General features: G+C 36.3%; 1 protein-coding gene across 2 annotated transcripts; it reads right to left on the minus strand.

The window, feature by feature from the left end:
* Nucleotides 1–970: 970 nt before the first annotated feature.
* Nucleotides 971–9,342, minus strand: LOC132189708 (oxysterol-binding protein-related protein 4B-like). Of its 2 annotated transcripts, XM_059604482.1 has the most exons (8): nucleotides 9,241–9,339; nucleotides 6,937–6,993; nucleotides 6,186–6,341; nucleotides 5,193–5,438; nucleotides 5,015–5,111; nucleotides 4,620–4,911; nucleotides 2,075–2,177; nucleotides 971–1,393 (listed from the first exon to the last, which is right to left on the minus strand). In XM_059604482.1, exons 1-8 carry the CDS (start codon nucleotides 9,241–9,243, stop codon nucleotides 1,139–1,141), a joined length of 1,209 nt encoding a protein of 402 aa, XP_059460465.1. In that variant the 5' UTR covers nucleotides 9,244–9,339; the 3' UTR covers nucleotides 971–1,138. The 2 variants fall into 2 exon arrangements, with proteins under 2 accessions (XP_059460465.1, XP_059460467.1); XM_059604484.1 differs by lacking the exon at nucleotides 6,937–6,993 and having other exon boundaries at nucleotides 9,241–9,342.
* Between the last annotated feature and the right edge of the window lie 2,998 nt (nucleotides 9,343–12,340).

The raw sequence follows: 12,340 nt of genomic DNA on the forward strand, positions 1-12,340 counted from the left end.
CCCGACACCCAGCTCGAACCAGGCTCAATCTATGTTAAAAACATAAATAAAATCCAACAATGTATTGTTGGATAATTGTAAGATAAAATTATGGTGCTAAATCATAGAGTGCTTTGCCACATACTCGATAGAGAGTTATAGCAATTTTGCTGTTTAGATTATTAATAATTTAAGCAGCAAATGTGAGAGAATTAATATAGAACTCACTTATCCAAGCAAATTTTGGATTGCTTGTCCACTTGGATAAATGAGCCCATATTTTTATATTTAGTATTCAAATTGTTAACTATCCCGACAAACAAATTAGTGTTGATCAAAATCCATGCTTCAATTGGCTTGAAAGAAACAAACCCAGAAAAGGGAGGAAGTCGCATAAAAAGATAGATAGGCATCAAATTAGACCATATAATTATGGATGGCATTTTCGTAAATATAGAACTTTAACATAAAGGGAACAAGATCCTCTCTGAATCATTTGAACCGAAGAGTATTCAATTAGTTATATTTAAGGAGTATTTTTGTCTTTTCATTTTTTTAAGGCTCAAGCAATTGTAATCGTCATTACATTGTCTCTTTCTTATAAAATAAAATTTAGAATAAAATCTATTGAAAAAATTATAGGATACGTGCTATAATTGTTTTGAGAGCATTAATTTGAGCCAAATCCTATTGTTTTTTTATTATTATTATTATTTATTATTGTAATGTGATATAAATATAAAAATAGTTTTGAGTGTTGTAAACGTTGAATTGTTTGTTAATATTTTTACTTTAAAAAAAATAAAATAAAATTAAAAAAAAAAAAAAGTCCTAAGAAGCATTAAAAAAAGGAGCCCGAACTCATTAACCCTACTTCCACTAATTGATGAGGAAAACTTAAAAGGGGAGGACTACATTGATTTTAAGTTGGGCACCAAATAATTAAAATGAGGTAAAAAATTCAGGCAGAAACTTAATAAAGAAAATAGAATTCAACACAAAGCAACAGTAGAGCCACTAAATTTTAATAAAAATCCAAAAAAAAACAAAAGAAAAAAGGATGACACTTATCATTATTTGTTTACAGGTGGGTTGGCCAAGAGACTAACAATTATGACCAATTCATAATCCTATGACTACGCTTGCAAGAAACTCCCAATTAAAGGGGCACATCAATGGGGGCTGGTGGGACCTTCTGCTGAATAGGTGAGCAGTCCCACCCGCCTTCCTTGCAATAAGACACACTAAAATGCTTGGGAACCCAAGTTTCTCCTTTTGACTCTCTCTCTCTCAATAGCTCCCTCTGTTTTTCCTCAACTGCTTTCTTTTCTTCTCTTGCTTTCTCCCAGTTTTTGCTCAGGATGCCCTGGCTCAGCTCACTCCACACCACAGCTGATTCACTTGCCCATACTTCCTGTTGCCAAAACGGAATATCAACTCATTGTTAGGTACTCATAGGTTATTCGACTATCATGCTATTAGGATGGCATAGCAGAGAAAATCAACTTTTGGATCACCAAAGACTTGTAAAAAAAAAACAACTAAGGGCAGATTTTCACTAACATGTTATCCCAGTTGTATGGCAGTTTACTAAATAGTTTTTCTCTCCGACATTTATCTTTTCAAGGAAGGAATGAAAAACAAGGATATACAAGTAACTGGACTAAGTATATGACAGATACAATAGGAGCAGTTTTTTTACCAGATTGGTACCTCAACTGAAACAAGGGTTAGCTTAGATTGTGGTAAGTTTCTAATTCTATCTTTATACTTCAGATTATAAATCATGAAAGTAATTCATATATTGCTGCATCATATATACTTACTTGAAAAAGAAAAATCCATCTTTTGCTTCTCTGATACATGTATATATATTCAAGTTGTAGATTTATAACACAAAAATGTAACTATTTCTCCATATGCAAAGAGAAATGCAACTGCCACAATAACATTGGAAAATATAGCCAAATAATCAATGTGGATGAATATAAATGGGAAGGCCATTATTTCTGACCATATTTTCTGAAATATGAACCCAACACATAAAGAAAAAACAGGGGAACAGATGAGTAGATGAGGATTATAAAAGAATTACCCTTAGATCCTTTACGATAGGAGCACTCAGACCTGAAAGGACTTCTTTTGCATTGTACATAACTGTAAATTTCCCATGATTGATGTCCTTCACACTGACAATTCTGCAATAAGAAATAAAAAAATAAAAAAATAAAAAATAAATAAAAAAAAAAAAGTAAGATATTGTTATACATATAATGTAGGTGCTTCTAAAAATTTCAAACATAATCTTTGGTATTAAACAAAAAGGCACAATCAAAAGCTGCTTGTCCATTACAATTTATTTCAGTTGAAAGCATATCAAAGACTGAGTAATGATACACCAGGATTTTACCTCTTTGGACTTGGGTCAGCCCATTGCGGGTGCTGACCAGCCCAAACCCAGATTAGCCTAACAATATTATTGCAAAGTACCTAATCACCCCTGTTACCTAAACTAAGTTCAAAGCCCAATGTTGGTAGCAGTTTTCCTGACCACGTTGGAGATGGTATGGGAACACGACTCTCCCTCAATTACAGGGGCAGTTGACATTTAATGCCAATTGATTTGTAATGAAGGGAATATTATTGGGGACAACCCCTGCCAAAGCCAATGAACATAAGTCAAGGAAAAATCACACAACCCTATCGAAAAACAACACATGGCAGGGTCGTACGAAAGAGAAATGACCTTCGATTGAAGGAAGAATGAATGGATCAAAAGAGGGGGTAGTTTTTCACTCACTCATTCATTTTGTTGAACACAATTATGCAAGAACTCCTCCTTGAAAAGGACTTTGACAAAGCTACTTACTGACTTAAGCATTAGAGGTATCCCCCACTAGCTCACCCCGGCAACCCTTTAAGCCAATTTCTTTTACTAATTTCAGGTTTTCCTCGGTTAAAATTGGCCGAGTAAATTTCAGCTTCATTAGTTGCCCTAGTCTGTAGGAACGTGATTGTGCGGTATTCATCCCTTTTTTCCTCTTTCAGATCACATGCGAACCACTAGGTTGAGGAGTGCCAAGAGGGATGCGGAGGACCCTCAAGAAGGGCCAATACCCCAGGAGTGGCCGATCCCCCAAGACCAATGCATTTTCACAATTGAGGTCCAACTACAACAAATGGCTAGAACATAGATCACATGTTGCAGCAGAACTAGCATATTATGAATTAGCTCCAGCGGATGAATCCAAAACCTTCTCATCAGAGTAAGAAAAACCCAAATTTACCTCTTCCCAAAGAGAACGAAGTAGAGGACAAGCAGAGCAATGGAGGAGAACTAGAAGGGGAAGGCTACGCAACTCTCGTGGGAAGAGAGTCGAAGCGAAAACTTGTGAGCTCCAATGAGGCAGGCAACGGGGTTGACTGTCGCTTAAATGACTTTTAGGCGAAGTTGGAGGAAATATCTCGGAAGATCAATGGCAAGCACCCCTCCGGCATGGACGAGCTCTAACCACCCATTTGTTGCCAAAATCATGGGATTCCCCTTTCCAGCAATGTTTACAGTAGCCAGCATGGAAGTGTACACCTGGACTAACTATCCCCTCGATCACTTAGAGACCTATCAGACACACAAAAAGTCTCAGATGAGACCATGTGCAGAGTGTTCCCAACTACCTTAAAAGGGGCAGTTAGGAAGTGGTTTAGCATGCTGCAGCCAAGATCGATAGGATCTTTCACCAAGCAGAGAAAACAATTTGGGAGTCAGTTCGTAGCAAGAGACTAGTGGTTGCCTATCTGCTCACCCTTAAGCAAAAGGAGGGTGAGCCACTGAGAGATTACGTGACCCACTTCAATGGAGAAAGGTTGTCGGCAGATGGACACCAAGAATATGTGGTTTTCACAGCCCTTTTGGTTGGGATCTGGCCGTATAGTAGCTTCATGAAAGATTTGGCAATGAACCATGCACAGCATCTTCACCATGCTTCCAAGTGCATTGCGTGTGAATATTCATTAACCAGCCCTCAGGAAGACCCTAAACAAACCCAAGACTTCAAGATGAATTATTGAATGGTTAGTCTAACTTGGTGTATTTGACATCGAGTACCTCCGAAAGGACTGGAATAGGCAGACTTTTTTGCTGAATTTGCAACAACAGAGGAGGAGGACCAACAAGAAATGGAAGAAGAGGGGGAGGAGTTCAAAATTTGGACAATGAAGGTGGACGGTGGACAACTCCTCATATAAATAGCACAATGGAGTTGGCCTCGCCCTAACCTCCTTGGATGCAGCAAAGATGGAGAATGCACCATGATTTAAGTTCAATGCAACAAAACATGACAGAGCTACGGGTTGACTTAGGCATCCAAGGTATCCCTTGCCGGCTCAACCCAACAGGTCTCTAATCCAATTTGTTTGAGTGATTTCAAGTTTTCCTCGACATGGAATTGGCCGTGCAGAATTCAGCTTCATCATGCAAGAAAGAACCAACAATTAATTTTGCCCAAGATCTTTTTTTCCAACCTAAAAACATTAGAGAAGAGAAATGCATATCGTAATTATGCAATTAACAGCAATTGATTTTGAATGATAGCAAGAAAGGAGAAGGAATGTTGTTAGAAAGACACTTAATACTGATATACCTATCCCAGTGACCATCAATCTCATAAAGAGTCTTCAACGATGACGACTCAAATATCTTCCCCTTGATAGATCGATGATTTCCTTTACGCCATAGAAAAGAACTGCTTCTATAACATAACTCTGCTTCAAGGCCAGTTTCTTGACACTGGATTCTGACATTACCAACCCAATCAGCAGCAGGACCTGGAAGAAATCTCATGGATAGCGTCGGGGAGTTCATTACATAAGTTTCTCCGCGCTTTAGGAGCTTCAGCTGCCTTTTGCCCTGCACCTCAGCTTCTACTGAAGTGCCTATATCGGTTTTTCAAAGACAAAAGTAGTTGGAAAACTGAAAAATATGTTAAGGCCAAAGCAGTATGGATGTTCAATTCAACATTTACTAAAATTCAGGTACCATTAAATTTGGGACTAGGATGATGACACCATATCAGTTCAACATTTTCTTCCTCATCGGTTGCATGGAGGGCAGATACTGGTGGGTGATGTGAAACCTGCAGAAAGGATTACAATTTAAAAGGATTCCATTGCTCCAACTCTAGAGTTGTAGAAGTGCAGAAGAGTAAAGGGAATACCTGCTCAAGTAGAACATTGAGATTTCCACTTGAAACATGGTGTGTCTCTCCAAGAATGGGATTGTAAGGAGCAACACCAAAGACCAGAGGACGCACAGTGGAAATGCTCCATGCTACAACGGCTATGAATCTGTCATGAGGGTTCTCGCTACTGTTACACCTGCTCAGCATATCAGTAGCAGTGCTATACACTGATTCCCCGAAGCACTGAAGCTGTGACTTTGGAAGGTTGAACAGAGGTGGCAGCTGCACTTGCAAAATGAACAACAAATCTCCTGTTGTTAACACCATATGACCATCACAAACATCACTATTACCACTCTTACAATTGAAAATCACAACCTCGCTATAATATGAAGTTCATAAATGAAATACCAAATCCAGTCAGCGTCTGAGTTCAAACTCTGACTCTATAATTTATTCTTCATTTTAGTTACATATTTTACTTATTGACGGAGAATTTAAGCCAACATTTGAAAGAAAATACTAGAATATTGATTAAATGATTAAATTTACTCTTTCCAACCGATTTAAACTTTCAAGATAATTAATGATTTAGAACGATATAGAACAAAGGTTTTGAGTTTGACCCACATGTGAATGCGTATTAGAATTTTAATTAAATATTCATCACATTCTTCTATTAACTTAAGCTTTTGAATAAGTCATAATTTAAAATGGCATCTCTTTTCTATCGGCTTAATCTTTTGAGATACAAACCGAAGATAAAAATTAAAATAAAAAATAAAAAAATAAAAAAAATCCTCCACAAAAAAATGCCGCTTAAAAGGTTTTTCAAAGTATTTAACAATCAAGTGAATGATAAATACCATATTAAATCATCATTTGTTCTAAAAATTTAAATGGATGAAAATAAATAAATTTAATCGAAGTAATTATGATTATAGTTTTAATATTAAAAAAAAAAAAGCAAAATCGTCCCTACCTTTCCCAAATAGTTAAAGAGAGTTGAAAACGGGAGTGTTGACTTGCCTGAAACTTTGTGAGATCTGATCCTGGCAGTACATTTCTAAAGAGACTGAAAACAAGCTGTAGAGGATTGGGAGCTCTGTAATCAACGTCCGTCTCCTCCCCTACTGTCAATGGCTTCGCAAGAATAATCCTTCTCTCCCTCTCCTCTCCGGTTGCCTGCATCACGCCGTTACATTTCCCAACGGTTAGGGAGCCGGAGAAAATAAAATTAATAACAAACAACAAGAAGAGAAAGGGGAGAAAGAGAAATTCAACTCTCTTGTGAGCATCTAGCTACGATTCACAGAATAATTTGCTTTTAGAAGGTATGGAGGAGACTCGCGCTATTTCTCATAACAGAATCGATTCTGCTTTTTTCTTTTTCTTTTTTCTCTTTTTATTTGTTTGTTTGATTTGTCCTCCTTCCCTGTTCTAATGCGAGTACGAGACCCTTATTTGCAATTTTTTTAAAAATAATATTATTTAATAAACCGTTATATAATTTAATAATGTAGTAAAAATTAATTAAAAACAATACGTTATTCTGACTGTATAATATAACAGTCAATTGAGAGAGTTGCACAAGAAAAGATAAATTAAATAAACAAAAAAATAACCATATAAGTAAGTAAAATAAAGTTTTTAGAGACACCATATACAGGTAACAGGGACGAAGCCAGCCTGAGAAAGGGCAGGGGTCATGGCTTAAAAAATTTAATTGGTAGGGGCCCATTAGCAAAAAAAAAAATTAACAATAAAAAATTGTTTTTACCTTAAAAAAAAAATCTTTTGTCAATTGAGAGCCCTGCCGGTCCCCTCTTCCTCTGTCCTGCATATACATAAAATAAAAGGAAAAGAAAAAAGGACAAGTGAAGCTCTGGAGTGCCTTGCACGGTGGTGGAGACAAATAATATATATATTTTGGCCTGGACTATCCCACGATAAACATAAAAATAAAAAGGATAAGAGAAAAACCACCGCCACTGCTACTACTGATTGAGATCCTTTCAAATTTTTTAAAATATTAAATTCTCATATTTTAAAATTTTAGTATTTTATTTTATTTAATGGTCTAAATAAATGCAAAAATTTGCATGTTACCAAGGAGATAATTAATTTTAATTTTTAAAATGTCAAATTCATACAAACTTCTGTATTTATTTATACTATATTTTGGTAACATTTAATTTTCTTATTTTAGGTTAATGTGTCGATTTGTTATTGAAAGGCACAAAAATTTGGATTTGTGCCAAAAAGATTTTAGAAGTTATCATCATAAAGTAAATTAAAAAATTGAATATTTTAAGGTCTCATTAATGCTCATTGAAAACATTGTTAATTGAATATTTGAATCATAAGTTTATGTTTGGTTGGGACTAAAAGGCAAGCTCCCCGTAGAAGGATTCTCCTTGGTCTATTTTGAACCGGAGGATATCCAATTAATGGTTAAGAGGGCCACAAATTGAACACAAATTCTTATAATAAAAAAAATAATAAACTATTATTAAATAGTTTAATAAAAATTAAAAATAAAAATAATAAAAGCCATAGGGGTGGCCGGCCACCCCAAAAGAGAAAAAAAAAAAAAAAAAAAATTACAGTGTTGGCCTTAGGGGTGGTTAGGCCCCAAGTGCCAGTCTGGGGTGGCCGAAACCACCCTGTGATCCTTGGGGGTGGTACAGCCACCTCCAAAGGCATACCCAAATGAAAAACTTCTATAATTACTCTGTTAAGTCTAACCAACAAGTGTAAATATTGATGCTTCAAAATTAATGTATTTTGAGGAGATGGTACCAAAATAATGATGTCAACAAATACACACATGAAGACCAAAAAATGAGGATCTCAAAATGGCACCAGAAAATGTGATGTCATACAGTTGAACCAAAAAGAAAAAAAAGTAGCACACGTATCGAAGGTTGTCTACTTGTCTCGATTAGATTCACAATAATACAAAAAGTGATGTCACAAAAGTCTCAAAGTCTATGTCCATCGTTTGAACAAGAAATAAATAAATAAAACAAAGATTAAACATCCATAATTAATGAATATATTTGAATATATATATATATATATATTATTTGGTTTGGGTCTTGTTTTTACCGTCTAGATTTAATTTCTTTCTCAGTTTTTCTTATGAAAAATTTGTACCATTGAAAAAACAACCGTGCTCCGCACGTGTGCGTAATTTTTTACAGTATTTAAATCAAATAGGAGTAATACTATATATTATCTTTTTATTCTTATGTTATCTTTTAAAGTTGGTAAAAGTTTTAAATTAAATTAAAGTTTAATTGTGATTCATCTTAAATTCAATTATAATATTAAAAAGTTACATTAATTTATTTTTTATTTTTAAATGGTATATAATTGCAGAGTAAAATTCTATGAAGGCGGATTAATTACCCTTGAAATACCCTTGAAATAAGTAATTTGCGACCACTCCACTTGAAATAAAGAACAGTAATAAGGTGACAGTCTCTAGAATTTTTAGATTTAGTTTTTAAAAGACAAGGATTTTCGAGGGTTGATTAGACATGTGACGTGAAACAATTATAAAACAATCGATTTTTAGTAGTAGGTAGCAAATTTTCTGAAACATACTTAATTTAACAAACGAATCTACAAATCGTAGCTCGCATGTTGTCCTTTCTTAACGTGCAAGAATTTAGAAAAGAAGAAAATGGGATTAAGCAATAAAAAATAAATAAATACATTAGCAGCCAACAAAACTAAGTTCGGCCAGCACTGCAGGCCGAAAAACACGATGCCAAACAAACTTTTGCCATTTCCGTCTCGCTTTCGCAAAAAGAAGGAATATATAAAAAATATCATAAACAATCAAAGAATAGCGGCCGGCAAACTGCTTTCTTTCTCCAATGGAAACCGCTTTTCACATGTCGGAAAACAGCTTCCTAGGAAACAAGGACTACATAATATATATATGCCGACCGACCGATCGATGATCTTTTCGAAGAAGACGAAACGACAAGCAAGGTTTTTTTTTTTTTTTTTTCTCAGATTGATATATGATATATGAGAGAAGATAATTAAGAGGAGGGAGAGATATGCATACCATTTGAAGAGACTTGGGAGGGGGCGCCGAAGAGGAAGAAGTTGTAGATCAAGACTTGGGAGGAGTATTATTTGTGTGGTTTTTTCGTGAGGTCGAAATGCCTTTTTATAGTGGGGCTACCGCCTACGGGGAGAATGACAGACAGTTGGTGCCGGTGGGGAATTTATTTGCAAGTTTTGTTTTTGACAAATATCTGATTTCAAATGTGAGAGAGCAAACAAATTGGTCTCCTCAATCAAAATTTGACCCAATCTGTTAACTTAAACAATCACCACCAATCATATAATGACAAATGTCATGTACAGTAAAAAAATAAAAAATAAAAAATGCATATGCTCAGCTATCTTCTTTGGCCAAATGGGGCATGCTCGAACTACCCCCAAGGCTGTGGGAGTAGTTTGGCAACCTCCTATGTTGGGTTGGGATAGTTTTGGACACTTGAGATTGTTTTGTCACCCTCCTATTGTGCAAAAGGGGTGACTGAGCCACCCTTTCATTTATTTTCACATTTAATTTTTTATTATTTTTTCATTGTAAGTGACACATCTCACAATATAATGGATGCTAACATGCCAAGTTAACAGATTTTATCAACTTCACTAAACGCAAGGACAAAGCGCAAAGGGAGGGGGATTCAATAGGGGGCAAATGACCCCCTTCAACCGGCTCAAATTCCTTTACACTATCACTCAAAATTCCCTTGTCCACCCTCAGAGAATAAAAAAAAATAATAACAAAAATAAAATAAAATAAAAAGGCCATGTGACTTAACTATTGACTTTGGCACTCAAATGCCCTGTACCTTTAGTTACACAAAATAAAGCTTTTATATATATATATATATAAGCAAATATGAAAAAGGTTACAAGAATTAAAACACAGAAAAATGAATGAGCTCTCCAATAATAAACCTAAAATGACAAATACAGTGCGAGGAAAAAGCAACAATCACGGGAAGGAGGCTGCTGAAGGAAAAACACTGAAAAATCATTAGGATCCGAAACACATGAATCCAAGTCACAAAAATAGCCAAGAAAACCTAAAAATAAGCAGCTTCGATGAAGGGAAGGGTGAAGGAAAGCGACATGAAGGGACTGACCGCGGCGCGTGGATTTTTGGAGGTGGAGCTGCCGGTGGAAAGAGGAAACTAGAGTGCCAGGGGAAGTAGTGGAGTGATGCTTTGGAGGCTAGGTTTGTCATAGGAAAGTAAATCAAGCTTTAAAGAAATTCGATCTAAGAACCTTAACAAAATCAGCTACCAAGGCGGAGGAGGCGAAGATAGAGGAGGAGAAAGAGACCGGCGCAATGGTGAAGCCTCAACACTGAGTTTGCAATTTTGATCAGGATAAGTCACACAAGGCGCCTGATAAAGCCTCATGAGAGGCAGCAATAGAAGGAGAAAGCTTCATAAAGGGAAGATGTAATACCCGGTTAAAACACCAAGTTTTAAAAGGCGAACGTTTGCCCTAAACCCTAAACCTTTATCCATTGTGCAATAGTACGTGAACGTTTGCCCCAATAGTACCCAAACGTTCGCTGACAATTTTGGAAAGTAATTTTAACCTATTCTCCACCTTTTCAGAAGAGAGCACGCCCCAAGCCCCTCTTCCCTTTGACTCTCAGCTCCTCTTCACACCAAGAAACCCTAACGATAGAGTGAGGAGTGATTGTGAAGAAGAAGAAGGAAGCCTTGGTGGAGTTTTGCCATCATCAAGGTAATGTCTCGTTCATTCCTTATCCTTCATGTAGTTCTTACTACTTTCTTAGTATTACAAGTTTTCAAGGTGCCTTGACAAGTTCTCATACCATTTTCTTTAAAAGACCAAGAATGTTTTAAAGAGCTTTTAACCCGCCTTCTATTTCTGTAAAGTTTTCATGTTTTGTACTTTGCATATGCCATTATAAGCCTAGAGTGTGATGTACAACACCCTAGAAGCATAGGACGCCATTTGAGCTTCTGGCTGAGAGTTTATGCTCTCTAGCTGAACGTCCGCCTACGGGTCTGATCATTCGCTCAGATAGCATGACACACACCAGAGACCCAAATGTGCAAGTTTAAGGTTTTGATAACCCCTTTTCACTAGGGAGGAACTTATTATGCCACTCGGAGAGTTTTCTAGTACTGCATATAACAATGTGTCATATTTCGTTATAGTAGGAATTTCTGATGTCGGGGGACTCGAGTGAGCACACGAGGTAAGTAAATACTTATGACTACTTTCCTTAAAAACATGCGATATGTCAACTGACTGAACACGCATATGATATGAGCATGCCTATATTTTCGTATAACTTGGTAACTACTTTAATAACTGGTTGATAAAATGCATCGTATAACATGGTACACCGGTACGTGCGGTGTAATGGCCATGAGCTTACTATATAAACTTGATCTTATGGTAAAACGTGTGTATGGATGTGATATAAGGGCCTTAGATCCGATAGTTATTTCATGACCAGTGCAACCTTAATTGGCTAGTTACTACAGGCTATACATCATTAGTAGCGTAGGTCACATGAGGTCGGACTCAGTCGGGCTGCTAGTGTTATAGACAGTAGCGTATAATGGCTGGGGCACCGGCATTATATTACAGGTCCCTCAGGACAGCACCAACCCTGCTGAGAATGAGTAATATCTCAAGTAGACCAGACCATATATGATAGTTATAACATATTAAAGTATTAGTTTTCTACATTAAAATACTTAGGCGATTATCGCTGGAAGTACACATCTTTCTTTCAACAAAATAATATTTTGTCAGTGTATTAACAAAGCCAACACTTCTTGTTAACCTTTTTTCAAACTGCACGTTTATTTCTGCTCAATAATAACTGGCTCATGTCATACCTAATTGTGGGGTTTACTTACTAAGTCGTTAGACTTATGCAGTTATTACATCTTGTAGGATGCCTCTTTCTAGGAAGAAAGGAGTGGCGTGATCACCACCATGCAATTGTTTAAGAATAAGATCTTTACATTGGTACAAGGTTTGATCAGCTTATTGTTTCTATTAGTCGCTCTGTGTCTATGTTTCGAGGTTAATAAATGCTTCATTTATGGTTATTAGAATTCACATATTATTTCACATTCCTATATATT

This window comes from Corylus avellana, chromosome ca8 (genome assembly GCF_901000735.1).
Source record: "Corylus avellana chromosome ca8, CavTom2PMs-1.0".
Classification (NCBI taxonomy): Eukaryota; Viridiplantae; Streptophyta; class Magnoliopsida; order Fagales; family Betulaceae; genus Corylus; species Corylus avellana.